General features: G+C 44.4%; 1 protein-coding gene across 2 annotated transcripts in view; it reads left to right on the top strand.

Moving 5' to 3' along the window:
- Positions 1–22912, top strand: part of MCTP1 (multiple C2 and transmembrane domain containing 1) — an 854885-nt gene that overhangs the window by 689171 nt on the left and 142802 nt on the right. For both annotated transcript variants that reach the window (XM_030193396.1, XM_030193397.1), the window contains exon 15: positions 13896–14015. In XM_030193396.1, the coding sequence (XP_030049256.1) occupies positions 13896–14015 (120 nt within the window). The remainder of the gene's footprint in view (positions 1–13895; positions 14016–22912) is intronic.

Genomic DNA, 22912 nt, shown 5'->3' with positions numbered 1-22912 from the left:
CTGATTTTGTAAGTTTGCCCACTGACAAAGACATGAGCAGCCCATAATTGAAGGGTAGGTTATTGGTAACAGTGAGAGATAGCACATCACAAATTAAATCCGGAAAATCACATTGTGGAAAGTATATGAATTTATTTGCATTCTGCAGAGGGAAATAAGTATTTAATCCCTCTGGCAAACAAGACCTAATACTTGGTGGCAAAACCCTTGTTGGCAAGCACAGTGGTCAGACGTCTTCTGTAGTTGATGATGAGGTTTGCACACATGTCAGGAGGAATTTTGGTCCACTCCTCTTTGCAGATCATCTCTAAATCATTAAGAGTTCTGGGCTGTCGCTTGGCAACTCGCAGCTTCAGCTCCCTCCATAAGTTTTCAATGGGATTAAGGTCTGGTGACTGGCTAGGCCACTCCATGACCCTAATGTGCTTCTTCCTGAGCCACTCCTTTGTTGCCTTGGCTGTATGTTTTGGGTCATTGTCGTGCTGGAAGACCCAGCCACGACCCATTTTTAAGGCCCTGGCGGAGGGAAGGAGGTTGTCACTCAGAATTGTACGGTACATGGCCCCATCCATTCTCCCATTGATGCGGTGAAGTAGTCCTGTGCCCTTAGCAGAGAAACACCCCCAAAACATAACATTTCCACCTCCATGCTTGACAGTGGGGACGGTGTTCTTTGGGTCATAGGCAGCATTTCTCTTCCTCCAAACACGGCGAGTTGAGTTCATGCCAAAGAGCTCAATTTTTGTCTCATCTGACCACAGCACCTTCTCCCAATCACTCTCGGCATCATCCAGGTGTTCACTGGCAAACTTCAGACGGGCCGTCACATGTGCCTTCCGGAGCAGGGGGACCTTGCGGGCACTGCAGGATTGCAATCCGTTATGTCGTAATGTGTTACCAATGGTTTTCGTGGTGACAGTGGTCCCAGCTGCCTTGAGATCATTGACAAGTTCCCCCCTTGTAGTTGTAGGCTGATTTCTAACCTTCCTCATGATCAAGGATACCCCACGAGGTGAGATTTTGCGTGGAGCCCCAGATCTTTGTCGATTGACAGTCATTTTGTACTTCTTCCATTTTCTTACTATGGCACCAACAGTTGTCTCCTTCTCGCCCAGCGTCTTACTGATGGTTTTGTAGCCCATTCCAGCCTTGTGCAGGTGTATGATCTTGTCCCTGACATCCTTAGACAGCTCCTTGCTCTTGGCCATTTTGTAGAGGTTAGAGTCTGACTGATTCACTGAGTCTGTGGACAGGTGTCTTTCATACAGGTGACCATTGCCGACAGCTGTCTGTCATGCAGGTAACGAGTTGATTTGGAGCATCTACCTGGTCTGTAGGGGCCAGATCTCTTACTGGTTGGTGGGGGATCAAATACTTATTTCCCTCTGCAGAATGCAAATAAATTCATATACTTTCCACAATGTGATTTTCCGGATTTAATTTGTGATGTGCTATCTCTCACTGTTACCAATAACCTACCCTTCAATTATGGGCTGCTCATGTCTTTGTCAGTGGGCAAACTTACAAAATCAGCAAGGGATCAAATACTTATTTCCACCACTGTAAATCTCCTTTCCTTGCAACATCATTTCATCCAGACATTGAGACTCCAGAGCTCTGCTTGCCTCTTAGGTCCCGCATGTAGAACAGTGAGCATTTCTGAGAATGCTATCCTAGAGTTTCTGGATTTCAACTTTCAATGTAACACCGATTTTTTAAAAAGGCTCCAGGGGAGATCCGGGAAATTATAGACCGGTGAGTCTGACGTCAGTGCCAGGGAAAATGGTAGAGGCTATTATTAAAAACAAAATTACAGAGCACATCCGAGGACATGGATTACTGAGACCGAGTCAGCACGGCTTTTGTGTGGGGAAATCTTGCCTGACCAATTTACTTCAATTCTTTGAAGGAGTAAACAAACATGTGGACAAAGGGGAACCGGCTGATATTGTGTATCTGGATTTCCAAAAGGCGTTTGACAAGGTACCTCATGAAAGGCTACAGAGGAAATTGGAGGGTCATGGGATAGGAGGAAATGTCCATTGTGGATTAAAAACTGGTTGAAGGATAGGAAACAGAGAGTGGGGTTAAATAGGCAGTATTCACAATGGAGAAGGGTAGTTAGTGGGGTTCCTCAGGGGTCTGTGCTAGGACCGCTGCTTTTTAATATATTTATAAATGATTTAGAGATGGGAGTAACTAGCGAGGTAATTAAATTTGCTGATGACACAAAGTTATTCAAAGTTGTTAAATCGCGACAGGATTATGAAAAATTACAAGAGGACCTTACGAGACTGGGAGACTGGGCAGCTAAATGGCAGATGACGTTTAATGTGAGCAAGTGCAAGGTGATGCATGTGGGAAAAAAGAACCAGAATTATAGCTACGTCATGCAAAGTTCCACATTAGGAGTTACGGACCAAGAAAGGGATCTGGGTGTCGTCGTCGATAATACACTGAAACCTGCTCAGTGTGCTGCTGCGGCTAGGAAAGCAAATAGAATGTTGGGTATTATTAGGAAAGGTATGGAAAACAGGTGTGAGGATGTTATAATGCCGTTGTATCGCTCCATGGTGCGACCGCACCTTGAGTATTGTGTTCAATTCTGGTCACCGCATCTCAAGAAAGATATAGTAGAATTGGAAAAGGTGCAGAGAAGGGCGATTAAAATGATAGTGGGGATGGGACGACTTCCCTATGAAGAAAGATTATGGAGACTAGGGCTATTCAGCTTGGAGAAGAGACGGCTGAGGGGAGACATGATAGAAGTATATAAAATAATGAGTGGAGTGGAACAGGTGGATGTGAAGCGTCTGTTCACGCTTTCCAAAAATACTAGGACTAGGGGGCATGCGATGAAACTACAGTGTAGTAAATTTAAAACAAATCGGAGAAAATTTTTCTTCACCCAACGTATAATTAAACAATGGAATTCGTTGCCGGAGAAAGTGGTGAAGGCGGTTAGCTTAGCAGAGTTTTAAAAGGGGTTGGACGGTTTCCTAAAGGACAAGTCCATAAACCGCTACTAAATGGACTTGGGAAAAATCCACAATTCCAGGAATAACATGTATAGAATGTTTGTACGTTTGGGAAGCTTGCCAGGTGCCCTTGGCCTGGATTGGCTGCTGTCATGGACGGGATGCTGGGCTCGATGGACCCTTGGTCTTTTCCCAGTATGGCATTACTTATGTACTTATGTACTTAACCTAAGGGGATCTTTTACTAAAGTTCAGCTCGAGTTATCTGCAGCAGGGCCCATTCAGGGCCGGTCAAACCCGGTAAGCGGGATAAGCGCCGCAGGGGGGCGCCTGCCTTCAAGGGTGCCGCGCCGCCATACCGCGCCACCCTTGGTGCTTTAAATCTTTAATTTACCTCCGTTCCAGCAGCCACATCATTTGAAAGCCCTGCCCCGTCTCTAGCCTTCCCTCCCTTTGTGAGTTCGTTCCGCAGTCCTGCCTTCTGACGTCATTTCCTCGAGGGCAGGACTGCAGAACGAACTCACAAAGGGAGGGAAGGCTAGAGATGGGGCAAGGCTTTCAAATGACACGGCTGCTGGAACGGAGGTAAATTAAAGATTTAAAGCACCAAGGGCAGCGGAGATGGGGCGATTTGAGCGAAGGAGAATCGCTGGACAGGGGCAGGGTGGGAGAAGAGAGAAAGGAGATGCTGGGGGGGCGGGGCACGCGGGTGCCAGGGGGGGGGCGTGGGCGCCAACTCATCGTCTGAAGGGGGCGCCAGAGACCCTAGGACCGGCTCTGGGCCCATTTTATTCCAATGGGCCCTGCTGCAGATAACTTGAGCTAAGCTTTAGTAAAAGACCCCCTAAGAGCCTAATTTGTTATCAAGAACTTCCCTTCCACACTTTCCAATGCTGTTGGTACCCACATGTCCCAAGACAGCTGTCTCCTCCCCAGCACTGTCTAGAATCTTATCTAGGTGATTTGTGCGGTGCACAACCTTCACACCAGATAGATAAGTGACCATTTGATCCTCACATCCACCAGCCTCCCAGCTATCTTCATATCTCAAATCTCTAACTAAAAGACTTTCCTAGCCCTTCTCTCAGGCAGAAGCTCCTGAAGATACATCCTTGGTGTGAGAGGATATTGCATATCCTACAAAGCATGTCCTTGCTACAAGATAATTTCTTGACTCACCAAAGTGATACTTTCCATCAGGTGATCGCTTTCCTCCAAGGAAGTACAGATGCTTCCAGACTGAAAGTGGGGGTTTCTCTACTATGTCCCTGTAGACTCTTCTATATACCTCTCTGTCTGCCTCAGCTCCGCCAAGTCTGGTACTCTAGCCCAGTGTTACCCAAACAGTGTGCCACACACCCTGGTACACTGTGGCAAACTCACAGGGGTGCCGCGGGGGGGGGGGGGAGATGTGAGTTGATCCTTATTAAGAGCATATGCCATGCACATGCCACGGTTAATCCTGTGCCCCGCAACCGCCAGGTAATGTACCGCAAAGTCACGGGTCCACCTAGGTGGGTCAGGAAAGTTCAAGAGTTATCTCTTCATTACATTTTCTTTTGGTGTCTGCCTGCTCAATCTACTGCTGCTCCTGCTTTAACAGGTCAGCAGTAGTGATTCACACACGCTGTCTGCCACTTTCCGGGGGGGGGGGGGGCAGGAAGCAGCAGGCAGCATGTTGGAATTTCCGCCGCTGTTGTGCTGCAGTTACCTGAAAACTCTCAGAGTTTCTGGACGTAAACTGGATACCCCATTTGAAATCCTGCCACCTGAAAACAAGTTATGGGAGATGGAGCCAAGGGATCTGAGGCTTTTCCCTCCAGGTTAGATCATACTCCGCAAGATGACTCATTGGGTACAAATAAGTATACATTGCTGGACTTAATATATCACCTTTCTATGGGACAACCAAAGCAGTTTAAATATTCTATGCAGCTAATTTCTCTGTCCCTATTGTGCTCAGATTAGCGCATGAGCTCTTACCGCCACCTGTTTTGTAGGTAGTAAGGGTTCATGCGCTAATCAGAGCATGCAATGTAGCTGTGTTAACTGATTACCACAGACATGCCCACTCTCCACCCCCCCCCAGACACGTCCCCTCTGTGGTAAAAATAAAAATAGTTTTTTACCATTTGGTGTGCGTGTGCTAACACAGAACTTACTGCAGGACGCCTGTGTGTGCCCTGCATTAAGCCCTGTAGTGTTGTCACTGCGTTGAGCCCTGTAGTGTTGTCACTGCGTTAACAGCACAAGCTAATTCCCTTATTAAATGCTTAACGTACTTTAGTAAAAGAGGTCCTATGTGCACTTTACATTTCTTTTATTTTAGTTATTAATCGATTCCCACTGCAGCTCCTTGTGACTGTGGGCAAGTCATTTAACCCTCTATTGTCCCATTTACAAATATGTACCTGTATATACTATGTAAACCACTTTGAATGTAGTTGCAAAAAAACACAGAAAGGCAGTATATCAAGTCCCCCTTCCCTTCCCTTTCATTGCTAAATAATATGATACTAATCAGTTCAAGGAAAAGAATTTGATGTGTTCAATCCAAATATTTATCTGCCAGAAGCAATTGATTTCTTGTGCAAATAAAACTGTGTTTTTTTAATCCTGTGACTGGACTTCTATAGAATATTTGCCCCAGCTGTTTGACTGCTGTCTCTGGCGTATATGAGTTTCAGATGATTCACATATTTAATGCATGAAGAAAGATGCTTCTTGTTGGACATTAATCTTGATAAGGACTGGAATTTGGCTTTATATAACATCTTCCATGAATCCTTTTGTAATATGCCACAATGTATCCCATACATATACGCGTGTGCGCGCACACACACACACAAGCTGGAAAAAAAAAGAAATGAAGATGGAAGAGCCAGACCTGTGGTACATCTGCTTGATGAATTAAGAAAAGTGATCTCATTGTACAAATATCAGAGTGTAATTCAGTTTCAATAAGATGTTAAAAACACTTTGGCCCTCCTTTTACGAACCCTATTTGCATTTGATACATGTATAAACCGGCATTTAAACATTTATCTTGCATAAACATCGATGTCCCCATTTTACAAAGTCAGGTGTGTGCAAGTGGCAAAGGAGCATGGTTTGGGTGTGTCAAATACATAGACAAGAGTTCCCCATTTCAGAAGGGGACTAAACGTCTATGGGGCCAATATTCAGACTGCAGTTGGCGCTAAGCACGGATATTCAATGCCGGGCCATTTCCTATGACCGACATTGAATATCCAGTTTATTTTTGGCTGGTTTAGAGATACCTGGCTAAGTCAATATTCAGACTTAGCCAGTTATTTTTAAACCATCTTTAAACCATCTAAACAGTTTGGGCTAGACCTGTTTTGAGAACAAATAAGACACAGAAAGGTACTCTAAATAACCAGATGACCACCGGAGAGAATCAGGGATGACCCTCACCAATACTCCCCCAGTGGTCACTACCCCCTCTCAACCCCAAAAATGTGAAAAAATATTACTCACTAGCCTCTATGGCAGCCTCAGATGTTATAGCCTTGTCTATTAGATCAGCATGCATGTCCCTAGATTAGTGTAGTGATCAGTGCAATTCACTGTGGAGTGGAGGACTGCCTCCTTCTCACTCTACTTGTCACACTAATGGCCCCTATCTCCCTCTACTTGTCACACTTGTGGTGAAAACTGTGACCCCCCCCCCCCCAAACTCACCAAAACCCTACTGTACCCACATATAGGTGCCCCCTTCACCCATAATGGCTATTGTAGTGATGTACAGTTGGGGGTAGTGGGTTTTTGGTGGGTTCTGGTGGGCTCAGCAGACAAGATAAAACTGTGTTTACCACATAATCTGGCAACAAATCCAAAGCTTAAGTAAGCATTGAGTGAAAAAAATACTTTCTCTGACTTGTTTTAAATGTATTACTTAGGAAATTTATGGTGTATCCCCTAGTCTTGGTACTTTTTGAAAGAGTACTTTATGAAAGCCGACAGTCGACCAAGAGCGCGTGGTTCAGTGTGGAGTATCCATGAAGGAATCCCAGTAGGGAGGTTTCAACAATGCTGAATGTAAGCCAGGTGTGCTTAATGAGAGAACAGGATAAAGGATGCAAATTATTCCCTTCAACTTCTCAGCAGCATGTAGACCAAAGGAAAAAACACAATTTGAAGTGCCTGTATACAAATGCTAGAAGCCTCAAAAATAAGATGGGAGAGTTAGAGTATATAGCACTAAATGATGAGGTAGATATAATAGGCATCTCAGAGACTTGGTGGAAAGAGGACAATCAATGGGACACTGTTAACGCTACAAATTGTATCGCAATGATAGAGACGATCAAATTAGAGGGGGGGTTGCGCTATATGTTAAAGAGGGAATTGAGTCAAATAAAATAAGCATTCCACATGATGCAGATAGCAGCGTGGAATCATTATGGATAGAAATTCCATGTGTGACGGGAAGAAGTATTCCTGTAGGGCTGTCCACCAGGACAGAACGAACAGACAGAAGAAGAAATGTTTACAGAGATTAGGAAAGCTGGCAAATTGGGCAATGCTATAATAATGGGAGATTTCAATTACCCTGATATGGACTGGATAAATGCTGCATTAGGGAGTGCTAGGGTACTTAAAGAACTGATGCATGAAATTGCTGATCTGCTGTTAGTAATATGTAACCTTTGGTAAAATCGTCCTTAGTACCTGAAGATTGGAGGGTGGCCAATGTGATGCCAATTTTTAAAAAGGGTTCTAGGAGTGATCCAGGAAATTACAGACTAGTAAGCCTGAAGTCGGTGCCGGGCAAAATAGTGGAAACTATTATAAAGAATAACATTACAGAACACGTACACAAACATGGTTTAATGGGACAGAGTCAGCATGGGTTCAGCCGAGGGAAGTCTTGCCTCAAATTTGCTTCATTTCTTTGAAGGCATGAATAAACATGTGGATAAAGGTGAGCCTATTAATGTAGTGTATCTAGGTTTTCAGAAAGCTTTTGATAAAGTTCCTCATGAGAGAAATTCCTGAGAAACTTAAAGAGTCATGGGATAGGAGGTAACGTTCTGGTGTGGATTAGGAATTGTTTATTAGACAGAAAACAGAGGGTAGGTTATTTCTCTCAATGGAGGAGGGTGAACAGTAGAGTGCCGCAGGGATCTGTATTGGGGCCGGTACTATTTAACATATTTATAAATGATATGGAAATCAGAACGACAAATGAGGTGGTTACATTTGCAGATGATACAAAACTATTCAAGGTTGTTAAAACACATGTGGACTGTGAAATATTGCAGGGAGACCTTAGGAAATTGAAAGGCTGGGCATTCAAATGGCAGATTAAATTGTGGACAAATAGAAGGTGATGCACATTGAAAAGAAAATTTTGAATCATAGTTACCTGATGCTAGGGTCCACCTTGGGGGTCAGCGCTCAAGAAAAATAATCTGGGTGTCGATGTAGATAATATGCTGAAATGTTCAGTGTGTGGCGGCATCCAAAAAAGCTACCAGGATGATAGGAATTATTAGGAAAGGGATGGTGAATAAGACAAAAATACTATAATGACTTTGTATTTCTTCATGGTGCAACTGCACCTTGAGTATTGCATTCAGTTCTGGTTGCCATATCTCAAAAAAATACAGCAGAGAAGGTTGAAAGAGTGACCAAAATGATAAAGGGGATGGAACTCCTCTTGTATGAGGAAAGGCTAAAGAGGTTAGGGCTCTTCAGTTTGGAAAAGAGATGGATGAGGGGAGATATGTTTGAGGTCTGCAAAATCCTGAGTGGTGTAGAATAAGTAGAAGTAAATCGATTTTTGACTCGTTCCAAAAGTACAAAGACTAGGGAACACTCAAGGAAGTTGCATGGAAATACTTTTAAAACAAATAAGAGGAAATATTTTTTCACTCAAAGAATAGTTAACCTCTGGAACTCTTTGCTGGAGGATGTGATAACAGCAGTTAGCGTATCTGGGTTAAAAAAGGTTTGGGCACATTTCTGGAGGAAAAGTCCATAGTCTGCTATTGTGACAGGCATGGGGAAGCAACTGCTTGCCATGGGATTGGTAACATTGAATGTTGCTGCTAATTGGGTTTCTGCCAGGTACTTGTGACCTGGTTTGGCCACTGTTTGGAAAATAGGATACTGGGCTAGATGGAGCATTGGTCTGACCCAGTATGGCTACTCTTATGTTTTAACATTTCCTTAGACAAAAGAACCCTTGCACCTACTTGTTCGCCAGGTACTTCTTCCATTTTAAAATCCCAAAACTATACATTTTGGGGTTTTTTCCCAACTTTACATCATCTTGGGAACCCCTCCACTACAATTCAGTAGAAGTATGCACATTGTAAAGCAGTATACAGTGGGGGAAATAAGTATTTGATCCCTTGCTGATTTTGTAAGTTTGCCCACTGACAAAGACATGAGCAGCCCATAATTGAAGGGTAGGTTATTGGTAACAGTGAGAGATAGCACATCACAAATTAAATCCGGAAAATCACATTGTGGAAAGTATATGAATTTATTTGCATTCTGCAGAGGGAAATAAGTATTTGATCCCCCACCAACCAGTAAGAGATCTGGCCCCTACAGACCAGGTAGATGCTCCAAATCAACTCGTTACCTGCATGACAGACAGCTGTCGGCAATGGTCACCTGTATGAAAGACACCTGTCCACAGACTCAGTGAATCAGTCAGACTCTAACCTCTACAAAATGGCCAAGAGCAAGGAGCTGTCTAAGGATGTCAGGGTCAAGATCATACACCTGCACAAGGCTGGAATGGGCTACAAAACCATCAGTAAGACGCTGGGCGAGAAGGAGACAACTGTTGGTGCCATAGTAAGAAAATGGAAGAAGTACAAAATGACTGTCAATCGACAAAGATCTGGGGCTCCACGCAAAATCTCACCTCGTGGGGTATCCTTGATCATGAGGAAGGTTAGAAATCAGCCTACAACTACAAGGGGGGAACTTGTCAATGATCTCAAGGCAGCTGGGACCACTGTCACCACGAAAACCATTGGTAACACATTACGACATAACGGATTGCAATCCTGCAGTGCCCGCAAGGTCCCCCTGCTCCGGAAGGCACATGTGACGGCCCGTCTGAAGTTTGCCAGTGAACACCTGGATGATGCCGAGAGTGATTGGGAGAAGGTGCTGTGGTCAGATGAGACAAAAATTGAGCTCTTTGGCATGAACTCAACTCGCCGTGTTTGGAGGAAGAGAAATGCTGCCTATGACCCAAAGAACACCGTCCCCACTGTCAAGCATGGAGGTGGAAATGTTATGTTTTGGGGGTGTTTCTCTGCTAAGGGCACAGGACTACTTCACCGCATCAATGGGAGAATGGATGGGGCCATGTACCGTACAATTCTGAGTGACAACCTCCTTCCCTCCGCCAGGGCCTTAAAAATGGGTCGTGGCTGGGTCTTCCAGCACGACAATGACCCAAAACATACAGCCAAGGCAACAAAGGAGTGGCTCAGGAAGAAGCACATTAGGGTCATGGAGTGGCCTAGCCAGTCACCAGACCTTAATCCCATTGAAAACTTATGGAGGGAGCTGAAGCTGCGAGTTGCCAAGCGACAGCCCAGAACTCTTAATGATTTAGAGATGATCTGCAAAGAGGAGTGGACCAAAATTCCTCCTGACATGTGTGCAAACCTCATCATCAACTACAGAAGATGTCTGACCGCTGTGCTTGCCAACAAGGGTTTTGCCACCAAGTATTAGGTCTTGTTTGCCAGAGGGATTAAATACTTATTTCCCTCTGCAGAATGCAAATAAATTCATATACTTTCCACAATGTGATTTTCCGGATTTAATTTGTGATGTGCTATCTCTCACTGTTACCAATAACCTACCCTTCAATTATGGGCTGCTCATGTCTTTGTCAGTGGGCAAACTTACAAAATCAGCAAGGGATCAAATACTTATTTCCCCCACTGTACATACTTTCACCCTGTATTTAGGATAGAACAATTTCAAACAGCCTATTTCCACAGGTAAAAACACTGGTAAAGTGCATGTCATCATATAGTGGTAAAACACTGGTAAAATCCTGTTTTATTTTTGAAAACTGATTTGAAAATTTCCTTCTACAGAAAGGTCCTAACGGTAAGCTAAAAATTGCAAAGAAATACTCATGAGCTGATTTTGAACCCTTATCAAAGATAGCAAACCGCCTCCCCTTGCAAATGTAAGAACTTTTAGTAGATTCTTTTATAGAAGTCAAATGTACTTGAGATACTGGATTGGACAGGACATAAGTACAAATGTTGTATCCCACATTTTTCCACCCTTGGGAAAAGACCAAGGGTCCATCGAGCCCAGCATCCTGTCCATGACAGCGGCCAATCCAGGCCAAGGGCACCTGGCAAGCTTCCCAAACGTAAGAACATAAGAACGTATTACTCATCTTTCAAAATCCACGTTGAAGTGATCCATTACCACAGTCTGACACTTTCTTTCTTCTCTGAATGTTGAAACTGAAAGGGGCTATCTGATTGTTAGACTCAACTAGAACAATTTGATTGCTCACTTCAGTTCTGAAAATGGAGCTGGGTATGACATTTGAGGCTGGCATAGAGGCTGGCACAAAAATGTTTTTAATTTTTTTGGGTGGGAGGGGGTTGGTGATCACTGGGGGAGTAAGGGGAGGTCATCCCCAATTCCCTCTAGTGGTCATCTGCTCAGTTGGGGCACTTTTTAGAGGCTTGGTCCTAAAAATAAATGGACCAAGTAAAACCGGCCAAGTGCTCGCCAGAGCCAGCCTTCTTTTTTCCATTATCGGCCAAAGCCGGCCATCTCGTAACCACGCCCCCGTCCCACCTTCGGTACACTGCCGACACGCCCCCTTGAACTTTCGCCGGCTCCGCAATGGAAAGCAGTTGAAGCCGGCCAAAATCGGCTTTCGATTATACCGATTTGGCCGGGTTTATGAGATGGCCGGCCATCTCCCGATTTGTGTCGGAAGATGGCCGGCCTTCTCATTCAAAAATAAGTGGGATAAGCACCTATGTGCACCCAATGTGCACTAATTTGGAACTACTGCCCAGCTACCACGTGACCCAGGCGGTAATTTCATATTTTACGAGCGCTGGAAAATATATTTTATTTTCCGGTGCGTGGCACTAACTGGGTGGTAATTGGCATTGTATGCGCTTACAATTAACACCCAGTTAACACATGAGACCTCACTGCTAAGTGAATGGGTGGTGGTAAAGTCTCAGGCCCAAACTGGATGTGCACCAATTTTCATTTTGCCGCACGTCCATTTTCGGCCAAAAAAAGGCCTTTTTTGTGGGTGCGCTGAAAAATGGACTAGTGTGCATCCAATACCTGCATCTACACCAGCGCAGGCCACTTTTCGGCGCACCTTAGTAAAAGGACCCCAAAGTGCTTTGAAAATACACCTCTTAGTATGGCATGTCTTACATGTACTTTCACTTTCTAAGTCAGTTCAAAGAGTACTAACGGATTTTGCATTAATATGGGTAGTATGAAAACTACCCTCTTAGGGCCAGATGCACTAAACTTAACGAGCCAGCAACATGGTTTTTAAACTGGTTGTAGCCAGTTTAGCACGCAAGTAGTAAACCAGGACATGCACAAAAGGGTTCTCTGAGCCATTTTCCTGTCACGGTAGCAGCTAACAAAAACGGAATGCAAATGAGCTAATTACTATTATAATGTGAATGTAATGCGATGAACTACCATTTCTGACCCCATGCACCGTGGAAAACCTAATGGGAGGTCTGCACCTCTCGTTGGGGCTGCTTTGAGCGGGACCCATGCAGAGGAGGACACCCATCGCAAAAATCGGAAGAGAAAAAAACGTCCAAATGCTCATCAGGGACATCCTTTCAAGTGCCTAACACTTGGATGTCCTTCATTCAAAAAAAAAAAGTACATCCCTGATGAACACTTGGATGTTTTTTTTCTTCAGATTTTGTGATGGGCGTCCTTCTCTTGGATGCGTTTTTCTTACAACTAAGGTGCCCAAACCGAAATGACCACCGCCGGAGAGAATCGGGGATCGGGACATGCGAGGACATCCAAATCAAAACTATTTGGATGTCCCTTTTAATTATGCCCCTCCAGGTCTCTCTCAGCCAATCACAGCGCATTTAGTTGTCACTGGTGTCAGATAAACGCGCTGTGATTGGCTGAGAGAGACCTGGAGGGTATAATCAAAAGGGACGTCCAAATAATTTTGATTTGTACGTCCTCGCACGTCCCGATCCCCAATTCTCTCCAGCAGTGGTAATTTCGGGCACGTAAGAAAAACACGCCCAAGAGAAGGATGCCCATCACAAAATCTGAAGAAAAAAACGTCCAAGTGCTCGTCAGGGATGGTTTTTTTTTTTTTTGAGAGGGAGGACGTGTATGAAGCCGTCTTTGGCACGCGCAGAGCAGCCAGCATAACGACTGGCTGCCTGCGCATGCTCAGCTGGCCGACTGGCTTCCCCTCCATAGGAAGGAAATCGTGTGCAAATGAGCTAACAGCGAGCAGCTCATTTGCATGCAATTTCCTTCATGCATGCCCATTTTTTACCGATTCGCTAAGGGATCGGTAAGGGAAGGGCTGTTTCTGTGGAGTTAGTGCATCTGGCTGTTAGTCATTAGATTTACATAAGGTTTGCTTTATTTGAGCCCTCCTATTAAACCACCTGCAGTGTCACGACACCACAGTGTGAATTTTTCTTTTTAAATTTATGCCCAATATAATAACATTAGAGGTGCTCCTTCTGAAGCTGAAGGTTCATCAGTAGCTCAGTGGTACTTATACTGTGAATGCTGGGGATAACCAGGGAACCTGGAGTGTTCTTGAGCTGGCGTCTCACACAAGTATTAAGTCAATAGAAATAAAAACTAAACCTTGTATTCCCTCTCTCCTCTTTCTGTCTTCCCCAGCTTTTTCTTTTTGTAGTGTGGAACTTCGAACTCTACATGATACCTCTGGCCCTTTTGTTGCTGTTGGCATGGAACTACTTCTTGATCATATCGGGTAAAGATAATAGACAGCACGATACAGTGAGTCTTTGCTTCCTTCAATATACTATGTTTTTGTTTTAACTGAAACTCTAGAATAAGTCAGCTGTCCAACTCATTCATAACAGGAATTTTTTTCAGCATTTATACATGTTTTTCTTTTGCTAGGTTGGACATTATAGCACTGTAAAATTAATACTGTCAGGGGCATTTTCGAAAGAGAAGGACCCCCATCTTCCGACAAAAACCGGGAGACAGGCGTCCTTCTCTCAGGGTCACCCAAATCGGCATAATCGAAGGCCGATTTTGAGCACCCTCAACTGCTTTCCGTCGCGGGGATGACCAAAGTTCACGGGGGCGTGTCGGCAGTGTACCGAAGGTGGGTTAAGAGATGGGCGCCCTCGGCCGATAATGGAAAAAAGAAGGGCGTCACTGACGAGCATTTGGCCGACTTTACTTGGTCCCTTTTTTTTCACGACCAAGCCTCGAAAAGGTGCCCGAACTGACCAGATGACCACCGGAGGGAATCGGGGATGACCTCCCCTTACTCCCCCAGTGGTCACCAACCCCCCTCCCACCCAAAAATAAAATTAAAAAATTTTTTTTCCAGCCTCTATGCTATCCTCAAATGTCATACCCAGCTCCATCACAGCAGTATGCAGGTCCCTAGAGCAGTTTTTAGTGGGTGCAGTGCACTTCAGGCAGGCGGACCCAGGCCCATTCCCCCCCCCTCCACCTGTTACACTTGTGGTGGTAAATGTGAGCCCTCCAAAACCCACCCGAAACCCACTGTACCCACATGAAGGTGCCTCCATTCACCCCTTAGGGCTATGGTGGTGGTGTACAGTTGTGGGGAGTGGATTTTTTTTTGGGGGGGGGGGTTGGGGGGGGTTGGGGGGGCTCAGCACCAAAAGTAAGGGAGCTATGCAGCTGGGAGCAATTTGTGAAGTCCACTACAGTGCCCCCTAGGGTGCCCGGTTGGTGTCCTGGCATGTGAGGGGGACCAGTGCAGTACAAATGCTGGCTCCTCCCATGACCAAAGGGCTTGGATTTGGTTATTTTTGAGATGGGCATCCTCGGTTTCCATTATCGGCGAAAACCAGGGACGACCATCTCTAAGTTCGACCATCTCAACATTTAGGTCGACCATCTCTAAGGTCGACCTAAATGTGGAGATTTGGGCGTCCCTGACGTATTATCGAAACAAAAGAGGGATGTTCATCTTGTTTTGATAATACGGGTTTCCCCGCCCCTTTGCCGGGACTTCCTTAGAGATGGTCGCCTTAGAGATTGTCGTCCCCATTCGATTATGCCCCTCCACATGGAGCAATGCATCTCCAAATGCTTCTAATAAAAGTGTTATATTGTTAGTTGCCATAACACCTCAAAGTAATAACTGGCAGTATTCAGAATGATGGCAAACATAAAAACATATGCAGATAAGTTATTCATACACCATTCAGGTGTGCAGGTCTAGGCAGAAAAAAATAACCCCCAAGAGTTTTTTTCCATTTTCTCAGCGACCGCTTTGAATTTCAATGAGAAATTTTACATGCTTATTTAGTCATCATACTTACAGTGGTGGAAATAAGTATTTGATCCCTTGCTGATTTTGTAAGTTTGCCCACTGACAAAGACATGAGCAGCCCATAATTGAAGGGTAGGTTATTGGTAACAGTGAGAGATAGCACATCACAAATTAAATCCGGAAAATCACATTGTGGAAAGTATATGAATTTATTTGCATTCTGCAGAGGGAAATAAGTATTTAATCCCTCTGGCAAACAAGACCTAATACTTGGTGGCAAACCCTTGTTGGCAAGCACAGCGGTCAGACGTCTTCTGTAGTTGATCATGAGGTTTGCACACATGTCAGGAGGAATTTTGGTCCACTCCTCTTTGCAGATCATCTCTAAATCATTAAGAGTTCTGGGCTGTCGCTTGGCAACTCGCAGCTTCAGCTCCCTCCATAAGTTTTCAATGGGATTAAGGTCTGGTGACTGGCTAGGCCACTCCATGACCCTAATGTGCTTCTTCCTGAGCCACTCCTTTGTTGCCTTGGCTGTATGTTTTGGGTCATTGTCGTGCTGGAAGACCCAGCCACGACCCATTTTTAAGGCCCTGGCGGAGGGAAGGAGGTTGTCACTCAGAATTGTACGGTACATGGCCCCATCCATTCTCCCATTGATGCGGTGAAGTAGTCCTGTGCCCTTAGCAGAGAAACACCCCCAAAACATAACATTTCCACCTCCATGCTTGACAGTGGGGACAGTGTTCTTTGGGTCATAGGCAGCATTTCTCTTCCTCCAAACACGGCGAGTTGAGTTCATGCCAAAGAGCTCAATTTTTGTCTCATCTGACCACAGCACCTTCTCCCAATCACTCTCGGCATCATCCAGGTGTTCACTGGCAAACTTCAGACGGGCCGTCACATGTGCCTTCCGGAGCAGGGGGACCTTGCGGGCACTGCAGGATTGCAATCCGTTATGTCGTAATGTGTTACCAATGGTTTTCGTGGTGACAGTGGTCCCAGCTGCCTTGAGATCATTGACAAGTTCCCCCCTTGTAGTTGTAGGCTGATTTCTAACCTTCCTCATGATCAAGGATACCCCACGAGGTGAGATTTTGCGTGGAGCCCCAGATCTTTGTCGATTGACAGTCATTTTGTACTTCTTCCATTTTCTTACTATGGCACCAACAGTTGTCTCCTTCTCGCCCAGCGTCTTACTGATGGTTTTGTAGCCCATTCCAGCCTTGTGCAGGTGTATGATCTTGTCCCTGACATCCTTAGACAGCTCCTTGCTCTTGGCCATTTTGTAGAGGTTAGAGTCTGACTGATTCACTGAGTCTGTGGACAGGTGTCTTTCATACAGGTGACCATTGCCGACAGCTGTCTGTCATGCAGGTAACGAGTTGATTTGGAGCATCTACCTGGTCTGTAGGGGCCAGATCTCTTACTGGTTGGTGGGGGATCAAATACTTATTTCCCTCTGCAGAATGCAAATAAATTCATATACTTTCCACAATGTGATTTTCCGGATTTAATTTGTGATGTGCTATCTCTCACTGTTACCAATAACCTACCCTTCAATTATGGGCTGCTCATGTCTTTGTCAGTGGGCAAACTTACAAAATCAGCAAGGGATCAAATACTTATTTCCACCACTGTATGTATTACTATTCAATTAACTTAAGCTATGTTGATGTTACTGACATTTTAGCGTTACTACCTAGCCATTTTTACATGTTAAAAACGTTCGAGCTAAAACATAGTAAAATAACATCATTCAAACAATACAATTCACAATGTGTCAGAATTTCGCTCAAAGTGCCCACCTCCAGCTTATACACATGCCTTCAGTCGCTTTGGGAAGTCTTTCACAGCTTTGTCAATTGGGCCCTGTTGCAGACTGTCCCAGATCATCTGCAGCCCTTTCATGAGTTTGGCGATTGTTTGCGGCTTTGGGTGGAGCTTGTGATAGGCCTCCAACAGTGATCCCCAGACAAAAATCTATATCACTGTGACATTATTAACAGTAAGATGGTATCCTTGGGGGGGACAGGTGTCAAATAATAGTAATGCAAACATTTTTGAACATGCACAAATCACTGGGTGGTCACACTAATAGTCTATAATCGCCATGTTTAAAGATAATTTCATTCCATTGAGCAGATAAGCGTAGATAGTAGAAACAAATAAAGCCGTAAAATTTCACATTGAAATCCCAGCAAAAAAAAAAACTCTAGGGGGTTACTTTTTTTAACCTCACCCTGTATATTCAGTGAGAATACCTGCATATGCTTGAGCACTGATTATGTGCTTTCAATAGATAGCTTATTCGTGTAGAAGATAATTTTATAACTGATCTTTTATGAATAGCCAACTGGCGTAGAAGTATGTGCTATGACATGATGTCATATACTTTACCAGTGGGCATGCAGAGAGTTGGAGTATGGATTAAGCATGGGCAGTTTAACATATATGTATGCAGATTATAAAATAACAATCTACACACATACATGATTCTATATTGATAAATACGGTCTAATGTATCACAAATAGGTAGATGGTACAAAAGAGAACAAAATACTGAAAATGTTCAGTAAGAAAACAATGGAAAGCCGAGATTGGCAAACAAAAGATGAAGATGTACAGAATAAAAGACTAAGAAACACTACAATGATTTTAGTTTTATTACGTTATTGTGCTACAAATAATGATCTGGGTCAATGTACTTTAATTTAATATTTATATATTTTCAAATCATAAGCACAACTACAATCCTTGATAAGAAAAAGCACTGTAGAATTAAACAATAACAATAAAAAGAAAATACATTAAGAAAAACATTCAGAGGCTCTTTTACAAAGGCGCAGGAGGGCTAACATGTGGGTAGCATGCGGCAAATCAGCACTGCCGCTGTGGTAGTGCATACACCCAGCGGTAATTCCAAATTTGGCGCACGCCGAATCCATAGTAGAAAATATTTTTCTATTTTCTACCGTGGGGGGCATTCCTGACAGTAATCGGCATCACGGCCACTGTTGGGTGGAGGTGTAGTTGCAGAGGCCTTTTCCCTTTCTTACGTACTGTTTGCACTCCACAGAAATATAGTATTACAAGAAGTACTTTGCAGATTATACAAGAGAGGTTTTGCTTTTGTTTTTGTGACATTAAAGAAAAGCCCATGTCATTCTCTTGAATAATACGTGTCTCATTTATATATACAGTGGTGGAAATAAGTATTTGATCCCTTGCTGATTTTGTAAGTTTGCCCACTGACAAAGACATGAGCAGCCCATAATTGAAGGGTAGGTTATTGGTAACAGTGAGAGATAGCACATCACAAATTAAATCCGGAAAATCACATTGTGGAAAGTATATGAATTTATTTGCATTCTGCAGAGGGAAATAAGTATTTGATCCCCCACCAACCAGTAAGAGATCTGGCCCCTACAGACCAGGTAGATGCTCCAAATCAACTCGTTACCTGCATGACAGACAGCTGTCGGCAATGGTCACCTGTATGAAAGACACCTGTCCACAGACTCAGTGAATCAGTCAGACTCTAACCTCTACAAAATGGCCAAGAGCAAGGAGCTGTCTAAGGATGTCAGGGACAAGATCATACACCTGCACAAGGCTGGAATGGGCTACAAAACCATCAGTAAGACGCTGGGCGAGAAGGAGACAACTGTTGGTGCCATAGTAAGAAAATGGAAGAAGTACAAAATGACTGTCAATCGACAAAGATCTGGGGCTCCACGCAAAATCTCACCTCGTGGGGTATCCTTGATCATGAGGAAGGTTAGAAATCAGCCTACAACTACAAGGGGGGAACTTGTCAATGATCTCAAGGCAGCTGGGACCACTGTCACCACGAAAACCATTGGTAACACATTACGACATAACGGATTGCAATCCTGCAGTGCCCGCAAGGTCCCCCTGCTCCGGAAGGCACATGTGACGGCCCGTCTGAAGTTTGCCAGTGAACACCTGGATGATGCCGAGAGTGATTGGGAGAAGGTGCTGTGGTCAGATGAGACAAAAATTGAGCTCTTTGGCATGAACTCAACTCGCCGTGTTTGGAGGAAGAGAAATGCTGCCTATGACCCAAAGAACACCGTCCCCACTGTCAAGCATGGAGGTGGAAATGTTATGTTTTGGGGGTGTTTCTCTGCTAAGGGCACAGGACTACTTCACCGCATCAATGGGAGAATGGATGGGGCCATGTACCGTACAATTCTGAGTGACAACCTCCTTCCCTCCGCCAGGGCCTTAAAAATGGGTCGTGGCTGGGTCTTCCAGCACGACAATGACCCAAAACATACAGCCAAGGCAACAAAGGAGTGGCTCAGGAAGAAGCACATTAGGGTCATGGAGTGGCCTAGCCAGTCACCAGACCTTAATCCCATTGAAAACTTATGGAGGGAGCTGAAGCTGCGAGTTGCCAAGCGACAGCCCAGAACTCTTAATGATTTAGAGATGATCTGCAAAGAGGAGTGGACCAAAATTCCTCCTGACATGTGTGCAAACCTCATCATCAACTACAGAAGACGTCTGACCGCTGTGCTTGCCAACAAGGGTTTTGCCACCAAGTATTAGGTCTTGTTTGCCAGAGGGATTAAATACTTATTTCCCTCTGCAGAATGCAAATAAATTCATATACTTTCCACAATGTGATTTTCCGGATTTAATTTGTGATGTGCTATCTCTCACTGTTACCAATAACCTACCCTTCAATTATGGGCTGCTCATGTCTTTGTCAGTGGGCAAACTTACAAAATCAGCAAGGGATCAAATACTTATTTCCACCACTGTATTCCTTTTACTTCTACTGGGTAAATTATCAGAATCACACCTTCACTCCAGTCCACATTATCATTCTAGATCTCTGACACATTTTCACATACATTTAGCCGCTGCCAAACATATAGTGACCAAAACCAGCAAAACACTGTCCCAAAAGAGATATTTATCTGCTAACATCCACTATTCCACTGCATCTGGGGATTCCAAAAACATGAAATTTTTAATTGCTCTCTCTCTCTCTATCTTTCTGAGCTCCTCTAAGCCATAGGACCATTCTACATAATGAGCATTAGTGCAACAGCCCAAGCTGCAAATCCAACAGCCTCAGCAGCTGCAGAATCATCAATGAAAAAACTGTTTCCTTCTACAATGGCTCAGGATGTATCACAAAGTTTCTCTATACAAAGGACTACACAGCTACCACTGGCTATTCTCTTAATGCCATATACTTTGGAAACACTTGAACATGAAGAGACAGTCCCTGCTCGACAGAGCTTACAATCTAATTAGGACAGACAAACAGGACAAACAAGAGATAAGGGAATATTAAAGTGAGGATGATAAAATAAGGGTTCTGAACAAGTGAATAAGGATTAGGAGTTAAAAGCAGCATCAAAAAGGTGGGCTTTTAGCTTAGATTAGAAGACGGCCAGAGATGGAGCTTGATGTACCGGCTCAGGAAGACTATTCCAGGCATATGTTGCAGCAAGATAAAAGGAACGGAGTGTGGAGTTAGCGGTGGAGGAGAAGGGAGAGAGATTTACCCAGTGAACGGAGTTCCCGGGGAGGAATGTAGGGAGAGATGAGAGTGGAGAGGTACTGAGGAGCTGCAGAGTGAATGCACTTATAAGTCAATAAGAGGAGTTTGAACTGTATGCGGAAATGGATAGGAAGCCAGTGAAGTGACATGAGGAGAGGGCTAATATGTGCATAACGACACTGGCGGAATATTAGTCGTGCAGCAGAATTTTGAACAGATTGAAGAGGAGAGAGATGGCTAAGTGGGAGACCTGTAAGAAGCAAGTTGCAATAGTCTAAGCGACAGATGATAAGAGTGTGGATGAGGATTCTGGTAGTGTGCTCAGAAAGGAAAGGGCGGATTTTGGTGATATTATACAGAAAGAAATGACAGGTTTTAGCAGTCTGCTGAATATGTGCAGAGAAGGAGAGGGAGGAGTCGAAGATGACCCCAAGGTTACGAACTGATGAGACAGGAAGGATGAGAGTGTTATCTACAGAAATAGAGAATGGGGGAAGAGGAGAGGTTGGTTTAGGGGGAAAGATAAGAAGCTCAGTCTTGGTCATTGTTTAGTTTCAGATGGCGCTGAGACATCCAGGCAGCAATGTCAGACAGGCAGGCTGATACTTTGGCCTGGAGTTCGGCTGAGATTTCTGGTGTAGAGAGGTAGATCTGGGAGTCGTCAGCATAAAGATGATAGTGAAAACCATGGGATGATATCAGAGTACCAAGGGAAGAAGTATAGATGGAGAAAAGAAGAGGTCCCAGGACAGATCCCTGAGGTACACCAACTGACAGTGGGATAGAAGTAGAGGAGGATCCACTAGAGTATACACTAAAGGTACGCTGGGAGAGATAAGAAGAAAACCAGGAATGAACGGAGCCCTAAAATCCAAGTGAGGACAGCATATCAAGGAGTAGGCTGTGATCAACAGTGTCAAAAGCAGCAGATAGATCGAGAAGGATGAGGATAGAATAGAGATCTTTGGATCTGGCCAGGAACAGATCATTGGAGATTTTAACAAGCACTGTTTCAGTTGAATTAAGGGGGCGAAAGCCAGATTGAAGTGGATCAAGAATAGTTTGAGATGAAAGAAAGTCAAGGCAATGGCAGTGACCAGCACGTTCAAGTATCTTGGATAGGAAAGGGAGGAGGGAGATGGGGCGATAGTTGGAAGGACAGGTAGGGTCCAATGAAGGTTTTTTAAGGAGTGGTGTGACTATGGCATGTTTGAAGGCATCAGGAACAGTCGCATTGGAAAGTGAAAGATTGAGGATATGACAGATAAAAGGGATGACAGAAGGAGAAATAGTGTTAAGTAGATGGGTGGGAATAGGATCAGAGGAACAGGTAGTTAGTTTCGAGGAGGAAAGAAGATGTGTAGTTTCCTCTTCAGTGATTTCAGAAAAGGAAGAAAAGGAGGCAGGGGTTGGAGGGTTGAGAGAATGGACTAAGGGAAGGAGAAGTGGAGGTGATCTGGTTGAGAATTCAAGTCTAATCTTGTGAACCTTATCATGAAAGTACTCAGCCAGAGTCTGGGGAGAAAGTGAAGGGGGAGCTGGAGGTGAAGGCAATTTGAGGAGAGAGTTCAGTGTGGCAAAGAGACGTCGTGGGTTTGAGCCAAGAGAATTTGTCAACTGGATGTAATAGTCCTGTTTGGCAAGTAAAAGAGCAGACTGGAAGGAGGTCAGCAAGAATTTGAAATGCATGAAGTCAGCATGGGCACGGGATTCCAGCCAAAGGCGTTCGGCAGAGCGGGCACACGAACATAGGTAGCAGGTTTGGTACGTTTTACAGAACAGGGAATGGGAGGAGCGAGAGTGTTCAGAGCAGAGGAGAGAATAGTATTATAGGAAAAGACAGCCTCATTGACAGACTTGGATAAC

The sequence above is a fragment of the Microcaecilia unicolor genome, chromosome 2, assembly GCF_901765095.1.
Source record: "Microcaecilia unicolor chromosome 2, aMicUni1.1, whole genome shotgun sequence".
NCBI lineage: Eukaryota > Metazoa > Chordata > Amphibia > Gymnophiona > Siphonopidae > Microcaecilia > Microcaecilia unicolor.
Note: the sequence above shows the minus strand (reverse complement) of the source record. Positions and strands in the feature narration are given on the sequence as shown.